The sequence below is a fragment of the Apaloderma vittatum genome, unplaced genomic scaffold (assembly GCF_000703405.1).
Source record: "Apaloderma vittatum isolate BGI_N311 unplaced genomic scaffold, ASM70340v1 scaffold16158, whole genome shotgun sequence".
Taxonomy (NCBI): domain Eukaryota; kingdom Metazoa; phylum Chordata; class Aves; order Trogoniformes; family Trogonidae; genus Apaloderma; species Apaloderma vittatum.
This window is the reverse complement of record NW_009732545.1, coordinates 34,186-58,123: the sequence shown is the minus strand read 5'-3', so window position 1 is coordinate 58,123 and position 23,938 is coordinate 34,186. Positions and strand designations below refer to the sequence as shown.

The 23,938-nt window shown below is 46.4% G+C and overlaps 1 protein-coding gene across 1 annotated transcript; it reads left to right on the top strand.

Annotated features, from left to right (window-relative positions):
* The first annotated feature begins 943 nt into the window (after window positions 1–943).
* On the top strand, window positions 944–13,653 carry SH3BP4 (SH3-domain binding protein 4). The gene is made up of 4 exons (XM_009875572.1): window positions 944–1,061; window positions 3,343–5,705; window positions 13,040–13,228; window positions 13,429–13,653. Exons 1-4 carry the CDS (start codon window positions 944–946, stop codon window positions 13,651–13,653), a joined length of 2,895 nt encoding a protein of 964 aa, XP_009873874.1.
* Window positions 13,654–23,938: the final 10,285 nt, after the last annotated feature.

Here is a 23,938-nt window from a genome sequence, read left to right as displayed (position 1 = left end):
GACACCAGAGAAGGTCTTACAAGTGCTTACATCAGCCACGATATTGGTGGTCGAAGTGCCAGTGTGTTCTGCGGGAAGTGGGTTAATTTTCTTCTTGGCTCTGGCATGCTGATGCAGCTGCTTTTCCACAGGATTTCTGGAAGTGTTTTTGCACTCTTTTTTTTTTTAAAAAAAAAGGAGGAAAAAACCACTTTATTTTTATTTTTCCTTAAGTGAAGCAGAGCAGTTGGTATGAGAAGGGATATTTCTGTGCCTGGTTGCTGCACGGTCAGCTGGGTGAGGGGCAAGATGCAGGAAGCAAGTGGGAAGAGCCAGTCGCCAGCCTGGGAAATCCGGGTGCTGCAGTGTGAGAGAGTGATGACCCTTTTGAAAGCAAAAAGCGTGGTCCCTTGGACATTCCATGCTTGCTAACCACTGCCCTGGGCTCCCACAGCATCTGAGCACCTGATGGTTTTATAAGTATGTGTTACAGCAAGGTGCAAATGCCCTAAAAGCTCTTACGAAATGGGGAGAAGGACCAGTTTATGAGCCTGGGAGCAATGTATCCCTGAATAACTCCTAAAGGCAAGAGGCCTGCTGTGTTCAGGATTGTGGCCAGCGGTAGCACTGCGTAAGACCAGGCTGTCCTTCCCATCCAGAGCCCTTGATGATTTGTAGGCGGTGCCATCCTTACTAGGAACACGTGTATTACCTTTCATGGTGCTTTGAGAAGAACATGAGGATGTTCTACATCTGCACCTTAGGGTTGGCATGTGCCTGGGGAGAGAGCATCATCAGTGGTGCATGGATGGGGTCTGGAGCCTTTGCTGACATGCTGGGGTTTGTTTCTCTCCCCCAGGCTGGTTCCCCAAGGTGACGCTGGGGTCCTCGTAGCCGACTTCACTCACGGAGTGGCCATGGCCACCTAGTGCTCCCTGGGACCGGTGGGGTCGGCAGGCCGGAGATGGCAGCGCAGAGGATCCGGGCGGCCAACTCGAGCGGCCTGCCGCGGTGCAAGTCGGAGGGCACGCTCATCGACCTCAGCGACGGCTTTGCCGAGACCAGCCTCTGCGATGTCAAAGGTGCGGAGGGGTGCGGGACGGGGTGGGGATCCCCCCGGGATGGGTAGGGATGCATCCTCTCACTTGTGGGGTCTGGGAGGGGATTGGTTTATAATTAGCAGATGGCAGCTGGTGGCGAAGAGCAGCAAGTGCTAACGAGTGCATCTACAGGTGGTAAGGACCTGATGGAAAGGGATCCAGCAGCCACGAGAGGTGACAGTAACAAGGCAGTTTGCAAAGGTTTCGTTTTCACCTACCTAGAGCTGGGAGCTTGCAGGTTGCTTTGGATAATCCTTTTTCTTACTTTTATTGCTTCTTCTTCAGCTGTATTTACCTTACCCAACATGAAAGCTGTGTTCAGGTGAGAAGGGAATTACTGTTCCCCTGGCAGAAACAGATCCCAGGAAATAACTGCAGGTGGAAGTTAGTGTGTGCCGAGGGCCTTTAAAAATAAACACGCACAGAAGTGATTGCTTTTGCAGGCGTAGCAAGAAAGAGACCCGAACATCAAACGCTCTCGCTGCAGATTAGATTGTTTTAAATGCGAAAATAGGAATTACTCATATTCTCCAAGGGGTTTGCTGGTTTCAGCACATCCCTGTTAACTCTGCTGCTGTGCTGGCTGCGTGCACAGCTAGGGGGCACACAGGGATGGCTGCTTGCCCGTCTGATCTGAAGGGATGGGGGGACCAAAAATGCCCTGTCCTGCAGGCAGGAGTTAACAGTGGCTTCCTACCAGGATGACAAAACAGTTTCAGTACAGAGTTTATATATAGTTTTACGCTGAATAAATGTCCTCACAACTTTGCCTACCTGCTGGTGGAGGAAGTAGGTTAAGGATGAATTGTTTAGGATGTGTACAAACGCTTTGCTTAATATTTGATCCTTAGCGTGTATTTGAAGACTTCTTTGCTCATCTGTACTTTCCGTTGCCTTGAATTTTCCGTGTCGAAGAAGTGCTGCCAGCTAGCCTGCAGCTAGTGGCCACAGGGATGCGCAGTCTGGTCTCCCATCCCTTTGTCTCCGAGATTTTAGAGGCTCCCTGTGTTTCTTAAATCCCCCTTTTCCCTCCAGAGAGCTCTCGAGCCCATTGAAGCAGGTGGTGTGCCAGTTCTCCTGCAGCTCCCAATTAGTGAAAATTCGGCTCTCCTTGTTTTCTTAGGTCTGTCTAGTAAGATAACACACATTGAATGTTGATGTAACATCATTTGCAGCTTGCTTCTAGTGCTTTTTACAGAAATAGATCCTAAAAGTGAGAGCAAAACCAATAAATACAGTGCCAGTCTGAGTATCTGTAGGCTTGACCTAGCTGTTTTGCTTGTAATTAGGATCCCCATGCAAAACATCTTTCAGCTGGCACTGCTGAAAGGGACGTTGGAGATACTTCTAGGACCATGACAGCACCACACAAGGGTGATGCTCTGCTGATTTCTGAGGCTTCAAACGACATCACCTGCTTTAGAAATTGAGTTCATTTTCTTTGAGAAACTTTGAAATAGAGGTGCTATGTGAAAAGAGTGAGTTGCTGGTTTTTTTGGCTGGTGTGCACTTTTAGCCTGTGCTGAAGGTTATCTTGGATTTACATTACCTGGAGTTATCACATAACTTTTTTTCACCAGCAGTAGCACAGATAACTGTTTGAATGGAGAGTGCAGTGGCAGTGCTATAGAGCGGGTGGCCAAAGGCCTCCAGATAGCAAATTGTTAGGGTAATGGCTCTTCCCATGAGAACCTTCCCTAATTAACTTTATTTTAAACAAGAACATTTAAGGGTGTGGCTGCCATTCTAGCACGTGCCCATAGGAGCTTGGATCCCAACACACCAAGTGAAAAGGAGAGCTGATAAGAAGTGACTTCCCACACCCTCAAAACTCCATCCAGCACATCTTGTGCGTCGCTCATCAGGGATTTAGCAAGGCTGTGGGACACTGGTGTATCTCATACAGGAGCAGCTGCATGGGGCCCTGCGTCGAGAGGGAGGTTTGTTGCTAAGGCCCTTGACTACATCAGGAGGATAACAAGCTGCTTCTCCTGTCTCACCTCCTGTTGCTCTTCCCAGCCACGTCAGTGCCGATCCCTTTAGATCATGAGCCCTTTGGGAATGTACCGGAAGTAGTAGAGGGACAAGTTTTGTTTAAAAATGTTAACGGGGAAAAAAAAATACCTGCAAGTTTGAGAAGTTGTAAAACTATGTTACTTCACCCCATAAAGTAGTGCAAATTGCTGACCTGAAATAAATGATTGAAAGTCAGCAGTGACTCTTGTGGATTGCTTACAGTGCTGTTTCCTTCTTGGCTTTGCAGTGCCTTCTCCTAGTGCCTTGCTGGTTGACAATCCCACGTCCTTTGGAAATGCGAAGGAAGTAATAGCAATCAAAGATTACTGTCCGACTAATTTCACCACTTTGAAGTTCTCCAAAGGGGACCACCTTTATGTCTTAGACACATCAGGAGGCGAGTGGTGGTATGCTCACAACACCACAGAAATGGGTTACATCCCTTCCTCCTACGTCCAGCCTGTAAACTACCGCAACTCTTCCTTAACGGACAGTGGGATGATAGATAATCTACTGGAGAGCCCTGACGAGGGAGTCAGGGAGTTAGACCTGCTTGGAGAATGGACTGATGTGAAAAGAGACTCTGCAAAACCCTATAATAACAACCCGTTCTTGAACGGAGTGCAGACGAACCCGTTTCTGAATGGGAATTTGCAAACAGTGCCCAGCTTGGACAAAGAGTCCAACTCCAACGTTGCCGTGGACTTGCTGCTCTTGGACACGGGAGCTCCTACTTCAGCTGTTTCCAGTTTGGCTGCTAATAGCAGTTTGGGTAACATTTTTGATGAGTTTCCATCCTCAAACAGACTGGATCTGGAACAGCCTGTGAAAAGGGACAATCCCTTCTTCAGAAGTAAACGCTCCTACAGTTTGTCTGAACTGTCTGTTCTTCAGGCCAAGTCAGATGCTCCGACATCATCGGGTTTCTTCAGCGGTTTGAAGTCTCCCACCCCTGAGCAGTTCCAGAGCCGGGAAGATTTTAGGACGGCGTGGTTGAACCACAGGAAGCTGGCTCGGTCTTGCCATGACTTGGATTTGCTTGGTCAAAATCCCGGCTGGGGTCAGACTCAACCGGTGGAGACCAACATTGTCTGCAAGCTGGATAGTTCTGGTGGAGCTGTTCAGCTTCCAGATACCAACATCAGCATCCATGTGCCAGAGGGTCACGTGTGCCCTGGGGAAACGCAGCAGATCTCCATGAAAGCAATGTTGGATCCGCCGCTGGAGCTGAACAGTGACAAGTGCAGCACCATCAGCCCGGTGCTGCAGATCAAACTCAGCAACATGGAGGTGAAAACCTTCATCATTCTGGAGATGAAGGTATCAGCTGAGGTCAAGAATGACATCATGAGCAAGAGTTTGGTAGGACTGCAGTGCCTGCGGAGTGACATGAAAGAGGGGCCGTACACCCCAATGCAGTTAAGCTATTCATATGGGGACACAATTCAGGTGCAGCTGGAGAACCTGGAGCCTTGCATGTACATTGCAGCCGTAGCCCAGGGGCAGAACATCCTCTACCCTTATACCGTTTGGGATTACATCAGCAAGAAGATCACAGTTGGTGTTTACGGCCCAAAACACATTCACCCTTCCTTTAAAACTGTCGTGGCCATGTTCGGCCACGAGTGCGCACCCAAGACTCTCCTGGTGAATGAGGTCACAAGACAGTCTCACAGTCCGGCTCCTGTCGCCCTCCAGCTCTGGGGAAAGCATCAGTTTGCTCTGTCCCGGCCTCAGGACCTCAAGCTCTGCATGTTCTCCAACATGACCAACTACGAGGTGAAGGCTAGCGAGCAAGCCAAAATTGTGCGGGGCTTCCAGATGAAGCTGGGCAAGGTCAGCCGCCTTATCTTCCCCATCACGTCCCATGACCCCAATGAACTCTCAGACTTCACGCTAAGAATACAGGTCAAGGATGACAAGGATGCCATTTTGACCCAATTCTGTGTCCAGACGCCGCAGCCACCTCCAAAAAGTGCCATCAAACCAACGGGGCAGAGGCGGTTCCTCAAGAAGAATGAGGTTGGAAAGATCATCCTTTCACCTCTGGCTGCCACCGCCAAGTATCCAGTTTTTCAGGACCGGCCAGTGTTGAGCTTGAAGTATGGCAAGCTGCTGAAGACTGTGGTGAGGCAAAGCAAGAACCACTATTTGCTGGAGTACAAAAAAGGAGACGTCATAGCCCTCCTCAGTGAGGAGAAGATCAGGTTAAAAGGACAGCTATGGACCAAGGAGTGGTATATTGGCTACTACCAGGGAAAAATAGGCCTTGTGCACACCAAAAACGTGCTGGTGGTTGGGAAGGTCAAGCCCAGCTACTTCTCTGGGCCAGATCTCACCACCAGCCTGTTGCTTGAACAGATCCTGAGGCCTTGCAAATTTCTGACCTACATCTACGCCTCTGTGAGGACTCTGCTCATGGAGAACCTCAGCAGCTGGCGGTCCTTCGCTGATGCACTGGGATACTTGAACTTGCCACTCACATTTTTTTGCCGAGCGGAGTTGGACAGTGAGCCGGAGCGAGTGGCCTCTGTCTTGGAGAAGCTGAAGGAAGACTGCAACAACACTGAAAACAAGGAGAGGAAATCTTTCCAGAAGGAACTGATGACGGTAAGTCTCAGGTCTGACAAAGGAGGTCTTAATTCCCTGTCGTGCAGTGATTAAAGTGAACGGGAGGTGGAAATTTCCTAATTCAGTCTGTAGGAGATTGAGTCCATCTTTAAGGTCTTCCACAGCCTGCTCAGCGTGGCCAGGTGAAAATTCAGGTCTGTGGCTGCACGTGTTGTTTAATGGGATCACGACTGAACGCGGAGCACACTGGGTGATATACCACAGGTACGTGTAGTGTGAGATCAGGCTTGCTTTGGAAGGTAGCTCGTCTGAAGCCCTTCAAGATCAAGGTGATTTTGGGCCAATGTTTTCATAGCCCTTGACTGGCCGCTGCTGCTGAGTACATTTCAGCTTTCGATGATGCATGCTTGGAGGAGTTACCCAAGAGCTGCTGGTCTCCTCAACCCCAGTGTCAAAGCATGCATCATTGAAGGCAATGCTGATGGAAAACTGGAAAAAGGGTGAGAAACACAAAAGCTTTTCCTGTAGGGAGTGGGGTAGGTGAGCCACCTCTCAGGTCACGTGCCTTTGCCTTCACGAAACAACCTCAAATTCCTTTGTAATGTCAGTTTAGCTGCCCCATCTCTCTTTGAGTGGCAGCTAAACCAAGGGCACCGCTGAGCTGGGATGCTTCATGTCCAACTGTGGATCATGTTTGCAAATAGAAATGTGTGGCTTTCTGTCATGAAAGACACTTGGGGAAATGCTGCCTGCAAGTGTTTTTAGGGTGTTGTTAGGAAGTCTCTTACAAGAAAACATCGTCATGATCATTTCTAGCATTTTGTAGGAAACAAGCCAAATTAAATACAGGACGAAATGTCTGGAAGACATTTGCAGCTCGTACTTCTTGACAGGCTCTCCCACAGAAGCAGGTTAACTGAGTTATGTTGAATCATGTGGTTTAAAATGCCAATTAAATTAAGAAATAGCAGTAGCTTCTCCTGGTGATGCTGGGCACTGGCAGCAGAACGCAAACTGAAATTAGGAATAAGCAACCTGAGTAAAGACGTTTGGAGCGAAAGTATTTCATCTCCCAAACTCCCTTTAATAAGAAGGGGGAAATTTGAGGATCAAGTATGAGGTGTAAGGTGTTAGAAGGAGTACAGAGCCCTTTGTTACTTGTGAAAATGCAGTCCACTGCATTCATGGGTACTCAGTACCACTCCGTGGCCCATGGGACAATGTTTAAGTTTGATTTTTCAGGTGTCAGGTCATGCCACCAACGCTGCTTCTGTTGAGGTGTTCTGACCATTGTATGTGGCTGATTCTCTTCTTTCTGAGGCCATCTGAGAAGGGAGAATACCCACCGTGGTAGCCGAGGCTGGTGTCTGGCCTGTGATTCCCCCAAGGGAGGATTTGCTCCTTTAATCATTAGCCTTGTTGAACAGTGGGATGAAATCTGTGCTTCTCTTGCTAGGTGATTCCAAGGGCTTTGTGCTGTTTGCCTTACCACTTGGTAAACCTGTAGGTGTTTCTTTTTTTCTATCACCATTATCTCCAGGGATCCTAGACAGTCTGTAGGTCATGGAAAATCTATGCCAGACCTCAATGGGGAGACAGAGGGAAAGATAAGTCTCTTTTGGATACTTGGGGAGCAGCTAAATCAAGGGGAGGACTGTAAGCTGTAGGAAAACATGCTGCTCCCCAAGGGATGCCTGGAGTTCAGAGTCCCAAAGCAGGTTTTATTTTCCATGTTCAAATGGAAGCTAATCCTGAGTGCTGGCTCTCTTTCCTGTTCTTTGTGAATCCGAGCCTGTCGATAAAGGATGAGCTCCCTTCCCATGAAAGATGACGCTTCTTCTAAACCCCTTGCTGCTGTCAAATCCTCCTTAGCTTATAGAGTAATTAGAGTGAGTCTGTGGTTTTGGTGCATTTTTTTTTTAAGATGTTTTAAAAAGATGTTTCAGGGGATGACAGTGGAGTGGTAATGTGTTTTGTTGTATTTAAATCTGATTTTGTTTGTAACAAATGGACTCAATTTCTGGCATCTGCTGGCAAGACGAACCAGTTGGAATAAGCTCTTATCTGACTGTTTCATCTTAAAGTTGGTTGTCTCCTCTCAAGGGGTATGTGAAGGGAGAAGGAGTAAGCAGGCTTATCAGACTTCAGAGCTGAGTACATAAAATTGCGGTAGCAGAGCCATGCACCAGCAGCCAAGTGTGGAAGAGCCTGGTTGTGATGATTAGCTAATAGGTAATCTGCACTTAATTATTAATTTTTTAATCTAGCACTAACAGTGGTATGTGAAGGTAACTGGGGAAATGTTGCTCAGAAGTTAGTCATCACATCAGAAAGAGAAACCTACCTGTTCTGTTCCTCCTCTCTGCCTATCGAAAGAGGGCAGCACACAGGAGCTCTTCTTAAAAACACTGGGCACAGATACAGGAAGACCTCGTTGCAGCTGGGCCAGCACTATCTGGTGACTGCACTTACCTGGTCTATGGGAGCTGGGGTTAGACTTGTCATGAGACACAGCATTTCTCTCTTCTCTGGGTTTTCGATACGGTGTTTTTATAGAGCCTCACATTTATCATCCTTTCCAACAGATGCTGTTGTTGGGAAAAACGTGAGTCTTCGAGGGGTGCCACTGGGCAAGTCAGCAGAGAGCTGCAGAAACTATGAGCCTTTTCTTCTCTAGGCTACTTCTAAAGATCGTGTAGAACATGTCAGGATTTCTTTTTTTTTCCCCATTTTCTGCTGTTGATTGTTCTGACTGCAGGTATCTGCGTGCTGCCTTCTTCTACCATAAGATGCTGCTTATCCCTGGTGAGTGCAGGCCCCAAAGAACCTGCAGAGCAGGGTGTCACCTGCTTGGATCTTGTGCTGGCACGTGGGAGCATTGCCAGCCAAGGTTGCTCATGTTGGTCCTTCACCCTGAAGCAATCTGCCATCTCGTGGTAGTCCCCATACTTAGTTTGGGTTCAGAGGGAGAGCATGACTCCTGCCCTCCTGTCTTCATGGGAACAACAAATCCCAACCACGCTTACAGATCCTGGCTGTTGCTCCCCTCAGGAACCACACTGTGCCGTACTTAAAGTTGATGGGGATGTTTACTGTAGGGTGTGGGTTGTCCTCGCGTAGCCAAGTTGCTTGCAGGACAGAAGGAGAAGGAGGTGCTTGCAGGCTTCCAGCAAGGTCTTTTCATGCCCAGCACTTGTAAGTCTTGCTCTGTGCTCCCCTATCAATTAATAGAAAGCTGCCTTTCAGCCATCCTGTTGTCAGGTTTCTTGCTCCATGGACAGTGTAAGTCATCTCACTCTTATTTTTTGAGGCTGGCAGGAAATCCTCTTCCCAGTGCAGCAGTTGCAGACCCTGAGTTCTTTTTCCCCATGCAATTTTGCTCTTGGTGGGGTAAGCTGCTGGTGGTGGTTGCATTGTTACCTTCCCCAAACCACCTTAGAGGGTTTCTGGTGGCACATGGTGGCATTTCAGAAGTGATGCCTTAAGCACCCTGTGACCCACCACGTTCAGGGAAATTGCCCCACGGAGCCTATGCCTGGCTGTGTTAGGTAAAAAATAAATAAGTTAGTATTTAAGGTAGTGAGTGTGTAGCACAGTATTACAGCTGCTTGTGACTGGTGATTTTAGGGGTGCTGACAGACAGAAGAAGCGAGGAAAAGAGATGCTTAATGCCTAAAGGAATTGTTATTTTAGGGATACAAGCCAACTTTTTCAGGCCAAAAACCTGACCTGTATTCCGGAGAGGATGATGGAGACAGGAGCCTGTGCACGAGCAGCCTCTCAGCCCCTGAGTCTCACTGGTGCCTCTGGGACACACGGGGCCTTTCTCCCCATGTTTGAGGAGGTCCCAGGCGGGAGCTGTGGCATGGTGGCCCCCCGGGCACATTGCCTGCCTGCCGCATCCCTGCCCTGGCACACGTCCCACAGAGGTTAATGGGACACTGAATATTGCTGCTTGTGGTAACCACATCTCTGCTTCCCCCACTAACGTTTTTGGAGGGTGACTAATGGCATGATAACCTTTGGAGCCCCTTGGGTGCTTTCCGGTTTAAATGCTTTTTAATGATTAAAAAAAAACCCTATTTCATTTAAAAAGTCGATTTCCATAGCAGCTTCCTTGTGGGTCTTACACCGTGCTGGTTGGGCACATGTGAACTTAGCAATGCTTTCTGCTCCTGGGGCAAAAGAGAAAGGTTTTTACTCCTTTAGTGTGGCCCAAAATGCAGATGCAACAAGAACTTCACTGAGTTCAGATGGCTCCTCTGGAGCATGTGGGAGTCAGGACTGGACTTGTGGGAGGTTCCATGTTTGTGCGTGGGACAGCGAGCAGGGCTAGAGGCTTGCAGAGTCAGGAGTGGACCACGAAGGTTGTGGTATGGGCACAGGCAGAGGTGGCTGTGCCTCTGCAGGTGGTCTCTGGTGTCACCTGTTTCTTCTACCTTGGCTTGCTTTCTTTCAGATGCAAGTTTCTGTCATTAGAGGATGGGAAATGGGATTCTGCATTTCAGAGCCAGGATGCAAATTAAGCCTCCCTGGATGCCTTTTAAGTATAGAGGTGGTTCTGTGATGCTTTGAACTGGGATTTGAATATCAAACCATCTCCTTTACTGTGTGCTAGTCTGATGGTGGCTTGGAACCGCTCCGAGGTTAATAAATGCTTTGGAGGGTGCTGGCAAGGCACAGCCCGGGTCACACCTCAGCAGGGAGCACGGCTTGGTGCCGAGGGATGGAGACAGCGTGGGTGTACCCAGCTATTTGGGGAGGCTTGTCTGGGGCGAGGGAGGAGGATTGAAAGAAATTGTGGCATAATTCCAAAAGCACTTGCTGGAGGATTAAGTCTGTGGTGAGCCCTGCTAATCCTGGCCAGGCAGTTGAATCTTTCAGGAGAGCCCTGTGTCCACTTGTGTTTCAAATATTTCTGTGACAGAGGGAGCCAGTTGTGCTCAGGCCAAAAAAAAACTGTGTCACTGTTGCCACTAACATTCCCCCTTTGACTCCAACCTTAGTGGCAGTGTGTCCTTCTTGCACTCCATCCCCCCCTGGCTTTGGTGCTGTCCCCATCTCCCGTCAACTCTGCCCACTCTCTTGCTTTTTCCCTAGCCTGCAATTTGTGTGTTGACCCTCCTCAGCTCGAATCACAAGGGGCAAAGCACAGGAAATGAGGTCCTGGGGCCAGCAGTAGGTTTCAGAGTTAACGGCACTGCACTGCAGGGAGCAATCCATCTCTTCCAAAGCTGATGCTTTGAGTGATTATACAGTCATCAGTTAAGTGGCTTTACTTGATGCCATTTTCTTGTTTACTTTGAGCAGCAGAAGGAACAGGAGAATAGAAGGAGCAGGAGAATCCATCTCCTGCAGCTCTATCGTTCTAAGCCCCTGGGGCACACTTTGCTCTTCCACTGCCTTGTACCTGCTCAGCTACTGGCAAGAGATGTGAGCGGCTCATTTAGCCTGCTTTGCTACATACCAGCTTGTTTTGGGGTTTGCATGCAGGTGGTCGAGCTGCCTGGAGGGGCAGGTTTGAGCATGCTAAGTCTGCCCTTCCTTAGGACCATCCGAATCCTCCACCTGCAGAGGGGAGAGGGTGATGAATCTGGGGGCTGGGTGTTGAGGCAGTGTTGCTGGAGAGGAGGTGGTTATGGCACAGATGTGAGATCTGAATACTTTTTAATGCCCTTTTTAAAAAAACATTAGTGCTCTTTTAAATACATTTTCCTCGGTTGCTTAACAAGAGGGTTTGTTACTTCTCTTGCTAGTACAGGAAACCAGTGTAAGCAGTGTAAGCATTCTGGAGGAGCAAACAAATGCTGGTCTGCAGCTGTAATTAGATTGAGCCCAGCTTTAAGCTGGAAACAGATACGGGGAAAAATCAACATGCATTTGCTTTGCAAATTGCTGGAGTGGTTTCAGATGTTACCATCTTCCCCCAACTGTCCCTGTGAAACTGCGTATGCGAGGATTTAACCCTTCTTCTCCCCCAGAGCCAAACCAGCTGAGGTTTGCCCAGACCCATCCTGAGCCTGGAGAGGATGTCATGACCCTTGGTAGCAGAAAGCACAAGGCTTCTGGCTGCATGGGGACCACCGCATCCATGGTTTCTGTAATAACCAGCCTATGCTGTTGTGAAGGTGTGGGTGATATTTCTCGATGGGGACACATGTGCCAGTGTGGTTCCTTAGGTGCTCACTGGTGCTCAGCATCCCTCAGGCATCTGTCTCCAGCATCCCTTAGCTGTGGTTTGCTTTTATTGAAGTGAGTTCCACTCCTGAAACACTGACCTCTTGGTACTCACCCATCCTGGAGCCACTGTCCCGAGTCTGCTTCTGCCAGAGCTCAGTATTTGGCTGTGGGAAAACGAGAGGGTACTCAGGAAATTATTGCCCAAGGTGTAGTCTGCGATCTGTTTGCTAAATTTCTGTGTTTTAAAAGGTGGATACCTGCTCTGTAATATAAACCACCTTTCTGTTGCCACTTGAGGTCCAAGGTTAGATTTGTCCAGGGATGGAAGTTGCTGCTGAGGCTGTTTCAGTCCAGGGGCTCTGGCAGAGGATGGGGGAGCCCTGGGGAGTGGGATGCTGGTTCTGTTGGTCTGATACTGCCCTCTGATAATTGCACTTAAGCCTTTCCTTGTGGGTTTTCCTTACTGTAACTTGCTTTCCACTTAAATATAGGAGCTAACCCTGCTCTTGTCATTTTTTCTGACTAAGCTAGAAAACTGTCACTGTTGCAGTTCCTCTTCCCCACTTCTTCAAAATAATTTGCAGAAAATCTTAGCTTTTAGCTCAATAAATGATGCAGAAGGAGGAGGTTTCTGAACTGGCATGGGAAAGCAAAAGAGTGGTGAAAAGATCAAGGACATCCTAAGGCAAGCAGTGGTCCTGTAGTGCTGTCAACTGGCTCTTTGCCTGGCTTTGCCCCAGCCCATCTCCCCCTGAGGCTGATGTCTAGGTTTCATCCCAAAATGTTCTAGCTGGCCCATATCCATCCATCTATGCTGAATGATGGTGCTTCTCCAGGCTCAGGGAGGCAACTGCACGGATCACTGTGGTGGATTAGTTACCTTGATTAAAGGCATCTGTGCTTCTCAGCCCCTGGGATGCTTTAAACTGCTTATGGTTGTGCCTGAACATCTTGAGGAAAATAAGGCTGTGTTGGCTAGCTCAGGTGGCAAGCCTTGTTGAATAGGGGTATGGTGCTTTGTTCTTAATGGGATTACTTTTCTGTCAAGCCTGGTGGCCTAATTTCGCTGGCTCTTGCTAGAAGGGGGTGGTAGGATTTTTTGGGTGGCTTCTTAAGGGACTTCCCTCCGTGGTTGCCTGCTATCTACCTCCTGCCTTGACTCTTTTCTTTGGTTTTCACTCACGGTCCTTCAGGCTCTGCTGAAAATGGACTGCCAGGGGCTGGTTGTCCGGCTCATCCAAGACTTTGTGCTGCTGACCACAGCCGTGGAGGTGGCCCAGCGCTGGAGGGAGCTTGCTGAGAAGCTTGCCAAAGTCTCCAAGCAGCAGATGGATGCCTATGAGGCTCCACACCGGGACAAGACAGGAACAGTGGACAGTGAGGTGAGATGGATGGGTCTTGGCGTCCATGGGTCTCTAGGATTGCAGATACCTCCAGAGTGTGTTCTTGTGGAACACCTTTGGGGGATAAAAGGGTATGCTGGGGAAATTTTGGGGGTGTGTTGGGGACGGCATCGCTTGCTCACCAACTGTCCAGCCTGGCTCAGCTCTGATCTCCTCTGCCCTCTGCTCCATCACCACAGGCCATGTGGAAGCCAGCGTATGACTTCCTTCTCACCTGGAGCAGCCAGATGGGTGACAGCTACCGTGACGTGATCCAGGAGCTGCACACGGGGCTGGACAAGATGAAGAACCCCATTACCAAGCGCTGGAAGCATCTCACTGGCACCCTGATCCTCGTGAACTCCTTGGACATGCTGCGGGCAGCTGCCTTCAGCCCACAAGACCATGAGGATTTTGCCATCTAGCTCCTGCGGTGACATTTTTGTGCACATCTCGTTTGCTGTTTTTTCCTCTGTGCTTTTTCCCCCCTATTTTTTAAGGAGTTGACTTGAAAAAGAAACGGAGGTTGCTCTCGCCAGGTTTTAAGAGGCCAAAGTTTGCAAGTTCTCCACCGGGACTGGAAATCAGGAGGAGACATCCCTCCTTGATGGGAAGTCATCCAGAGGAGGATAGTTTTTCATACGGTGTTGATACCAGTTAAAACTATTTCTTACTCAAAATCTTTAAAGGGGACAAGGAGGGATGGGGAGGGATCACAAAAGAGATCACATTTTTTAGGCATTTGCAAATAAAAGTCTAATTTTTGTAATGAGCAGTAAAGGTTGTAACCACTTTGTGGGGCGAAACTGTGGCTGTTTTTTATGTTGTAGAAACTGCTTTTAAATTATCGTTTTTGACATGAACATGAGTCATGTAAATATGTATTTTAAGAGGAAGCACAGCAAATGCCCTCCCCCACCACCATAGTCAGGGTTTGGCAGACTCCAGGACGTGACTGTAAAGTACTGTATGAACTCGGGATGTCCTCAGCCCAACAAGCATCTTACACCAAAAAAGAGCTTTTGTTTTTATTTATTCACTGGTCCTGTGACCCTTTTGGTTGTTTTCTGTTTTGTTTTCATGCCTCCTCAAACATTTGTTTTGTCACTTGCAGATAGGGAGATGCTCATTGCCTGTTTCCAGATGCACAGGTACTGCTTTAAACCAGGAGAAGTGGCTGCTGCCCCTTGTTTTTTGTCCCACCCGGGGGCTGCAGGACATGTCTGGAAGAAGCTGGAGGTTTGGGGTTCGGTGAAGATCTCCTTAGGAGATGGACCAGGAGGATGGTGAGAGTGGCTTGTGCTGCCACAGTGGCAAACTCTCCAGATGCTCCTGCTCTGGGGAAGGGCCAGAAAGGTAGAGGGAATTGCTACCATTCATATATCCCTTCAAACACAAAACTAAAGAAAAAAAAAGAAAATATTTCTCCTGATTTGAAATCTGAGCTCACTGGAGGTGTTCCAGATGCACCATATGACTTAACACTCATTGCTGTTGAAGGCTCCTAAAGTCCATTTTAACTTATAAATAGTCTTTGCTGTAAACCTGGTGCTGAGCAAAAGATTTGTGGCACCAAATGCCCATATTTTATAGCCTGCTCTTTTGAATGCCCTCCCCTCCTCCTTCTGTTCCCCAGCTTTCAAATATTTTACATAGGAGGGAAATATTTTTGCGAAGAAAGATTATTTTGAGTGCAAAGTCTCTTTATAGTGAAACGCTGCTACCATGGAAAGGTTAGTTGTTAAAGGAAAATTTTCTTTCAGGTTAATAAAAAAAAAAAAATCAGTAAAAGAGAAACAAAGAATAGGAAGGGTGTCTAGTGGACTGTGCTGGCATGGCAGCCTCAGAAGGAAACCATCTCCTTTCCTCTTCCCAAAATCACCTTCCCATAAATGAACACTCTTGACAGACCCTGCAAGAAGTAAATAGCACCTTAAATTCTTCCTCAGGGGCTTTAAGGAGTTTCCTATGCAACTTCACATAGCACAGAGAGAGGGTCTGTCAGCAGCCAAGCCCACTACATGCCTCCTTTCTCCAAGGCACCATAAGAGCACATTTTTTCCATGCACAAGCAGAAATCTCCATTGCAGTAAGGAATATCTCCTGGCAGAGCGTGCTTGCTGGCAAAGGGACTGCTTTCTTCTGGGATTTTACCCAAATCTTGGCTTTTGCTGATCTCCTTGCAAGGACTAGAGCTCTGCAGAACGGCTGTGCTGGGGACCCCCCACAGTGTCAGCAGCAGGCAAGGGCAGGAGTTTGAGCCTCCTGTGGTTTGAGGATGTCCCTGAATGATTTCAGCTTTTTGGTTTTAATTCATTATTTTAATCCCCCCACCCTTGGTTTTTCTATCTACCTCAGGTACTCAGTATACCCAGCGTAACATTTCAGCAGTAGGCTAAACCATGCCACACTCAGCTCGTTGCCAGAGTGTGCCCTCCCTGAGACCCGTGGGAGCACAGCTGGCACATTTCTGGGCCTGTGGGGTAACTGCTGCATTTATTTGTCCTGTCCTCGATCTGAAATCCAGTCCATTCTTGTGTGCCGGGACTGGGCGTATATCCTTCGGATGCCTTCTGCCCATTGTATGTCAGGCCATTCTCCAAAACTTCTTTTTGGGCTTTGCATTACCACCCTTCGTGCAGTAACTGGTTGTTGTATTTACTGTTTAATGTTTCTTTTTTTTAAAGAAAAAAATTTTTGGAAAAAAATACTCCAATTAAAGCTGTTACTATTCCAGTGTTGCTGAGTAGATGTCATCTACTGTTGTCTCTTCATCTCAAAGCAGCTTTTGGTGGGATTCATTTAGTGGGTTTTCCACTACGTGAACAACATGTTTCTCACAGCACATTTCGACACCTGGAGCCAGCGATCCTCTGGGTCTGATCTCAGTCTGATTGTCCTTTCCTGTGCCTTTCCTTTGTGCCCTCTTTTTGGGGAAAAGTCGCTGTCAATGATCTGGCCTCTCAAGGTGCTGCTTATGCTCAAGCACTAGTTAAAAAACTTGGTAAAAATTTGGTTGTAGGATTTATTTTGGTGTGGAGATATTGGTTGTTTTCTGAATGGACAAATTGTATTTAGCCAAGTGGTGCTCCTGATGCAAATGGAGTTCGGATTTCAAGCCGCGGAAGTGAAGTACTCGGTTACCTGGCTGTGGCTTCGGTTTGCCAAGGGTGAAGAGGAGACACGATGGTTTGATTTCATCTTTGGCAGATGCATCTTGTAATCTAGTGTGACAAGGCACGCCTGGGCTACTGAGCTGGAACTGCTGCGTTTTAACGGGTCGTGAGAAGGATATGTCATGCACAAGGATGTGCTTGGACCTTGCTTGGCACCCGTTGCTCTACCTGTGCTTGGGTGGTTGTGACTGTGTCCTCTCCTGAAAGCCTTGGGCCCTCCTTGCAAGGAGAATGAGTTTGCAGGAGGATTCACACCAGGGGCTAATGAGTGCACAGAGCTGGGTACCAGTCCATGCTGATGCCAGGGCTCATGGGAAGAGGCTCTAAATTTCCTTCTTTGCATAATGTGACTTGATTTCCAAAGCAAAGCCAAGGTCTAGCCTCGGAGAAGATGAAGAGAATGGGTGAGGAAAAAAGTAAGTAACATTTCTTTGAAACTCGGGAACTAAGAAGGATACTAAGCATCCCTTTGCGCTGTCAGAGGGAATGAGCAAACAAGTTCTTCCCAGACTCTTTCAGGGATGATGCACCGGGAGCCACCTGTTGGCTCTCTTCCTTCTGTCTCCTGATCTTATTTCCCAAACAGATACTTTCCCATCTGTCTAACCTATTCTGATTTTTCAGCCCTGCCTTCAGGAGGGTGTTGGCCTCCAAAGCAGGATGATGAATGTGCTGCTGGCGTGCTTCTCCCTCCCAGGTTTGCTGCATCATCTCTGCCGTGGTTCAGAACCCAGACCTGTGACTGTCAGAGGATTCGGGCTGCAGTGCAGACATGACTCAGGCTCTTGGGTCTTCAGTCAGTTTGTGACTCCTGGAGAGAGCCAGGTGACAGGTGAGCACTGTGGTAGCCCAGTGGCTTGGCTGCAGCTATTGGAAAGCAGCTGTGTTGTGGCCAGCATTTGGGCTTTAAAATTCTGCATTTGGGACACCTGTACCTGGCATGCCTGGTGAGAATGCATTAAGGGATCACATGTAGGATGTGTCCCTGGAAGCGTTTAAGAGGTGTTACATTGGGGGACATAGTTTAGTAGGTTGATAGGGCTGGGACAAAGGCTGGACTTGATGATCTTCAAGGACTCTTCGAGCTGAAACTATTCTATGATGTCCTAGTGATCATCTGCTGTGGTGTTTCCTGAGTTACTTGTGTAAAAGGTTGGTTTCTGCCTGGGTTGTTAGGCCCCTCCTGCTTGCCCCAGCACTGCAGCTCAAGATGGGCACTAGCCATCTGATTTGGGCATTTCCCCGTTAGCTGCTTCACTGCTGACTGACTTCCTCTAATATTTTCACTTCAGAGAAAGGATTTAGTTTGGTTTTTTTTCCCCTCAGTTCAGTCAAGGGAATGAACTCTTTCAGCTCAGGTCACCCTGGAAATGCATTTGCATCATGTTCTCCTCTACTTCAGCCATCAGAATCAAATGATCGTCTTGCATGAGTTCAGCTCGACACTAAATGACTGAAGAAGGTATGTCAGAAGGGAAAGGGAAAGAAAAGTCACCTCTGGATTATCAGTGTCTGTAGAGAAAAGCTACTATATCTATGATTTTTGCTTTGTCCTCACCAGTTCTGAGTATCCAGATGCCCAGCACAGTTGGCAATGAAAACTAGTCTATGATTAAAGACCCCAGAGGTCTCTAGGCATCTGTTTTCATCCCTAGAAATCCCTGCAGAAAAGCAATTGCTTTGCTTCCTTCCTAGTTCTTAATTAAATGCTCGTTGTGGATTTTCTACTGTCAGGACAGCCCTATCTTGCAATATGAGGAGCTGGTCACGACTGCTTAAAGGAGCCGGTTAAAAGGGTTGCTCTTAGGGCTTCTCTCATCGGCAGGTTTCTTTTGCCACCCAAACTCCATGCTTCCCGGGGCTGTCCCCTGTGTCCACTCTCTGATGGCCGTATCTCTCATGCCAGGTGGAAGCACAATGGTTTGCTTTGTGGAGAAACTTGGTAGAAAAACACTTTGAGTGAGGATCATGTTGCATTGCTTGGACTTCTGCCCCAGGGCCATGGGGCAGCGGGGGGCCAAGATTCGGAGGTTCTGCAGGAGCCCATGTTGGTGCAGCGCCGTGCTCTCCTTTGGGATGCCTTTTGCATCCCAGTTTTCCTTGGGGCTGGGGGCTCTGTGATTCTTGGAAGCCCAGCCTTCGGTGTAGCGGCAAATTTTAGGTCCAAGTTCATGACCTCGGGGTCGTGGGTGTGAAATACAAAAGTTCTCCGGGAGCCAATGTAAAACTGCATCTGTTTGCTTTTTAGTCTTGAATTTATATTGGGCTGTGAAATGTCCAAGTAGCAATCTGAGTGATGCAGCAACAGAAGGTGACCCAGAGTGCGCGACACTGTATGCTTGTCTTCTTGCCACGTCTTGTTCAGTGGCAGCTACTCGAGGCGTTGTGTTGTTGCAATTTACATTTATGAGACACAAATCAAACAGCCTCCTCAGACAGACACACATCCTGCCTGTCCTCATTTTAAACATGTTCAGTATGTGTATGTTTTTCATACACATATATCAGCCTCACCAGCTGAGGCCGTTTAGTCTTCTTGGCTTGTATTTACTCTCAACATGTGGCATAATTATCAAGGAAACCCATTGTGACTTCCAATATTTTGCATACTTCTGTTTCTGTGGAATTTCGATGAGCATATTTTCTATGTAAAAGTAGTTGAGCTTTTATACTCCCTTATAGCGGAGATATTTACAACAGGTATATCACAGTTGCTTAATAACTGATTTCTCTAGAGGTTGTAATTAATAAGCATATATAATAAAGCAATGAGTGCTATTAAATAACATGAATAGCTTTAGGAAAAGAAATTAATCTAGATCTTAATCAGCCAGGTTTAAATTTACTGGATGAAAGGGATCAAAATGCAGACTTTATAGGTACAGTTTTAACAACATTTTATTGCTGTACTTTCAATACAAAACTAATTTTTTTCATTTCTTATTTAAAAAAAAAAGAAGAAAAGCTGAAGTGTGAAGATCATATAACTTACTTTCATGGACCAAATCTTTCTGGCATCTCCATTGAATTTTTAAAGCCTTCTGACAACACAAGTTTCCTAAGAAGAAAATCTGAAGTGTGAAGATCATATAACTTACTTTCATGGACCAAATCTTTCTGGCATCTCCATCGAATTTTTAAGCCTTCTGACAACAGAAGTTTCCTGCTAGAAGTGGATGTCTAGCCATCTACCCAGAGGACATGTCGGAACAATAAATGCAAATCTTACTTTTTAAATGAACGAGCAACAAAAAACTGAGGTGGGAGATGAGTTAATTCTCGAGTGAGCCATATTCATCTTGGTAGGACATTCTCCTCTGAGTTTTCTGTCGTCAAAAGTGCTGGCACTGATCCTCACTGGTTTCTCCCTCATCTCTGAGACTAAGGTAACACCCAAGGCACCCAGTCCCCTCCAAGCCATCTTTGCCACTGCCCCTCATCAGCCTGTTCACTGTAAACCTACAGACTTTGATTGAAAAGGCAGTTGTGCTTGTTAGGGTTTTACTTCAGCAGGTCCAAGTGGCTTTTCCAAACCTGTTGCAGATTTGTCTGTGAGCTGGACTGGAGTCTGTCCCCAGCGTTCTGCTGCAGCATTGTGAGCAGTGTGCTCTGCCTGGCTGACACCACACAGCAGAAGAGGTGCAGTGCTCTTCTAGTCTTTCAAAATATATTACTTCTTATCTCCCGCTAGGCCTCTGTTACAGCCCATTCCTTCTGATTCATAGTGTAAACACTTTATGCTTTCTTGCATAAAATCAACTAACAAACACTTTCTGCTCTGTGTTTTTTCTGTATCTTATGTCATTAGCATGTGAGATAGGAAGAGAAATCATCCCCACTCTCAGCCTTTTTTGAGTTAGATATTAGCCTGTTCTCTTCTGCAGTCATCATCTTGTTGTCTACACTGGATTTAAATGCTTTTGCCATCACTAAAAAGCGTGATGATTAGGAGCTAGCACAGGTCTTCTGAGCTTCATTGGGCTGTGAGCTGCACTCACCCACCTTGTGGCACCTCTTTTTGGACCCTCTTTGGCTCCTCCTGGTACCCACAGCTCTGTCACCTCTGCTTCTCAGGAAGCATCCGTCCCTCTGCTCCTCCAAGCCCCCTGCCCAGCCCACTGCTCTTCGGGGGGCTTCAAAGGGCTCTGGTCTTCCCAACGGAGCTGGTAAAATTGGGACGAGCTAAATTCCTAGTGGGAATTACTTAGGTAGCTATAGATTTAAATATAATTAAATGGCTAATTGTATTTTTTTTAGGTATTTCTCTTTCAGTAATCCCCTTTGATTTATATGTACATTTATAGTTGTTCGGATGTTTTCTTCTCCTTGCCATCTGTCTGTTTAGTTTCCGTTTGAAATTATCTAGTAAAATATATAAAAGCATTACAACATGAGCATGAAAATATTATTCTGCTGTCTGGGAATTCTTCTGTCAGGCTAAGTTACGAGTTTGAGCTCAGTGCTGACTGCCTGCTTCAAGTGCGTTATTAAGTTTGCTACTATATAGCTTACTCAGAAGAACATTTTCCATTATAATTCTAGCCAATTTTTAAAGTTGTTTTTGTGGAAATAGTCTCTGTGAACAGGCATTTGCTATGTCGATATGGTAGTTACAACTGCTGATTAAAACTTCACCTTTACTAGGGAAACACTGTGTACTAACCTCAAAGTTTAAGGAAGAAGGCATACTTCCAATAATTCTTAGAATATATTTGGGCTGAAGAGGTACAGGTTCAATATACCAGTCCAATTAGAAAAAAAACAAATCCAGCTGTCCGGGGAGCGGGCTGCAGGGAGTGCCAGGGCCTTGTCACTGGTAGTTGGTAGCAGCTGTGAGAAGTGCTGTGTGCGGTGTGAACAGGTGGACAACCTGCTCAGCACGGTGATGGAGCTGAGAGAAGTTGACTGGCTGGGGAGTGTCGGGGAAGCAGAAAGAGAGATAGATTGATGGAGCCAGGCTCTGTCATCTTTGAAAGAGAAATATGAGCACCCCTTGGAAAGCATCCTGGATCAGTATCCCTCCCTTGTCAAGCCAAAGGCAAAAGTGTAAACAATAAAAATGAAAGGAGTGATGATTAAGGGACTTGAACATCTCTCCTGTGAAGAGAGACTGAGAGACCTGGGGCTGTTCAGCCTTGAAAGGAGACGGCTGAGAGGGGATTTATTAACGTATAGAAATATCTGAGGGGTGGATGTCAAGAGGAAGGGGACAATCTCTTCTCAGTGGTGCTCAGCAATAGAACAAGAAATAATGGGTTTAAGTTAGAACATAGGAAGTTCCACCTCAACATGAGGAGAAACTTCTTTACTGTGAGGGTGACAGAGCCCTGGCACAGGCTGCCCAGAGAGGGTGTGGAGTCTCCTTCTCTGGAGACATTCAAAACCCACCTGGATTTGTTCCTCTGCGATCTCCTGTAGGTGATCCTGCTCTGGCAGGGAGGTTGGACTGTATGATCTTTCAAGGTCCCTTCCAACCCCTGACATTCTGTGATTCTGTGATCTTCTGAGTTATTAAAAATGTATTTGCATTCGTGATAGTCAGAAGAGCTGCGTTTCCACCCTGTTTAAAAAAAAGGTGAAAGCTCTGCATTTCTCAATGCCTATTTCAAACATCTCTTTTGCATGACCTATTCCTATCCCAGAATTTAATGGGAAGCAAACTAAATTAATTTATCACTGCCTCAGTTCCTTGAAGTTGCCTACAGGAAAGAGTTTGAATTTCTTCGGTGCTAGTACTTCATAAACATCATTTGTATTCAGTGAAACAAAACATCGAAATGTAATTTCCATACTTTCTCAGTACAGCTTAGCTCAAATGAGATTCTGCAGACATGTAAGTCACGGGCTCTGCCATTTTCTTTAAGTGCTGCCCTTTTCTGGTTACTTCTTGGCAATAATTATGATGTGGTGTGGTATCAGACTGTGTCATGTCTTCTAAAATATTTTACTACAATTCTGGCCAACCAGTTTCATTATCTAATATCTTTTGTTGGACAGTGTAAACACTGACTTCAACTTTCAGATGACGGCAATACTGATTAACTGTGTATCTTCTGCCTCTCACTGCTAGGTGCATTGGTTTTGGATTGTTTGATGTTTCTCCAGTTTTAAGTGCCATTTTTATTGATGCCATCCTGTGCTACGTCAAATACATTTCTAGATTATTTTCTTAAGTAACTGCTACTTCTTTTCCAGTCTGTAAGATGTTACATTAGTTTGAATCTAAACCACAGAATCATCACAACTGTAATTTCAACGACATGAATTTCAAGCAGTGCTTCCTAGCACCTTGTACTTGCTCCTGGTCAGGTAAGTTAAGGTGCACGTTGTTCAAATTATTACATTTCTGGCGAGGAGCTTAAGCTCTTTGTGTTTTTTTTTTTTTGTATCAAGTGTGTTCTGAGGTTTTTTTACACATGTTGGCAAAACAAAGTGACTCTGCAAGGTACAACAGCATTCCCCTGGGACCTGCAGAACTCAATAGTGTGTGGTTCACTTATCCTCATCTTTGATGAATTTTTGCAAAATAACATGTTTTTATTGTACTGTGTGTGGCTGGTATCACCAGGGAAGGAATTCCACTGTCAGCTGAATGCTAGGTCAGGCCTTGTCAATGCAGATGAAAATTTGCAGTTAGTATTCTGCCCCTCGCTGCTAATGAACCGTCTAATCAGGAAGTTTCTGTCAGTACCAATAATCTCCCTCTGAGTGTCAAGGTTGCAGGAGTGCTTGACAAAATGAGAACAAAGAGTGTTTTTACAACAGCATGGATATATTAAGTGCTAAATGAGTTGTACATTTACTTTTTATCTCTACACTTTTGACTTCAGCAGAGCAGATATATTAACAGACGTATAAATGCTCTTCTAAATCTTTTTTATTTTTTTTCTTTCAGAGTGACATGATTCACAAAACGAACCACTAAGTCCTAAAACTCAGAGGACTGGAACTAAATGGAGAACCCCGCCTGTTCTGGAGGAGATAGTTGTGTAGGTAAGAAACAGTTTCAAAGATATTTGGAAAAGATTTAAGTTATTTCACCTGATCAAAACTAAGGCAGTTTCAGAAGGAATTCAGACCCAACTTCAGGAGGCAACAGTGTAAAGAAGAAGAAAGCAAGAATCGGGAAAGCAGGATTAGTAACCAAGATTGCTTGATTGTAACACACACTATACATGTAAACATTTTACTTTTGTTAAGTACTGTAATTGTCCTAGGGATAAGGCAGGATGATAATTACAGTCATGTGAAGAGGCTGGGAAGAGAGAGATGATTCTAACCTGTTGCTGGAATTGTGGTCTTTTCAAACAGAGAAAGCTGACAAGCCACTTGATTTGACAAGGTACTTGGTTTGACAAGCTGAGCATTGGGCTGGAGGCCAGAAAGACAATTCTTTCCCCAATTTTTCCTTGCTCTGCTTCAGGCGAGGTGAGACATACTTGTTGACAGCAATAGATCATTTGGAAGTACTACAATTTGCAAGGGAAATGCAAAACACAGTATGCATGAAAAAGTAATATTGGTTACAGGCAAA

Excerpts from the sequence above, each read along its gene's own strand:
- SH3BP4 (XM_009875572.1), top strand. The coding sequence starts at position 944 with ATGGCAGCGCAGAGGATCCGGGCGGCCAACTCGAGCGGCCTGCCGCGG. Across the intron at positions 1,062-3,342 it reads CAGCCTCTGCGATGTCAAAG|TGCCTTCTCCTAGTGCCTTG; the intron begins GTGCGGAGGGGT and ends TTGGCTTTGCAG. Across the intron at positions 13,229-13,428 it reads CAGGAACAGTGGACAGTGAG|GCCATGTGGAAGCCAGCGTA; the intron begins GTGAGATGGATG and ends CCATCACCACAG.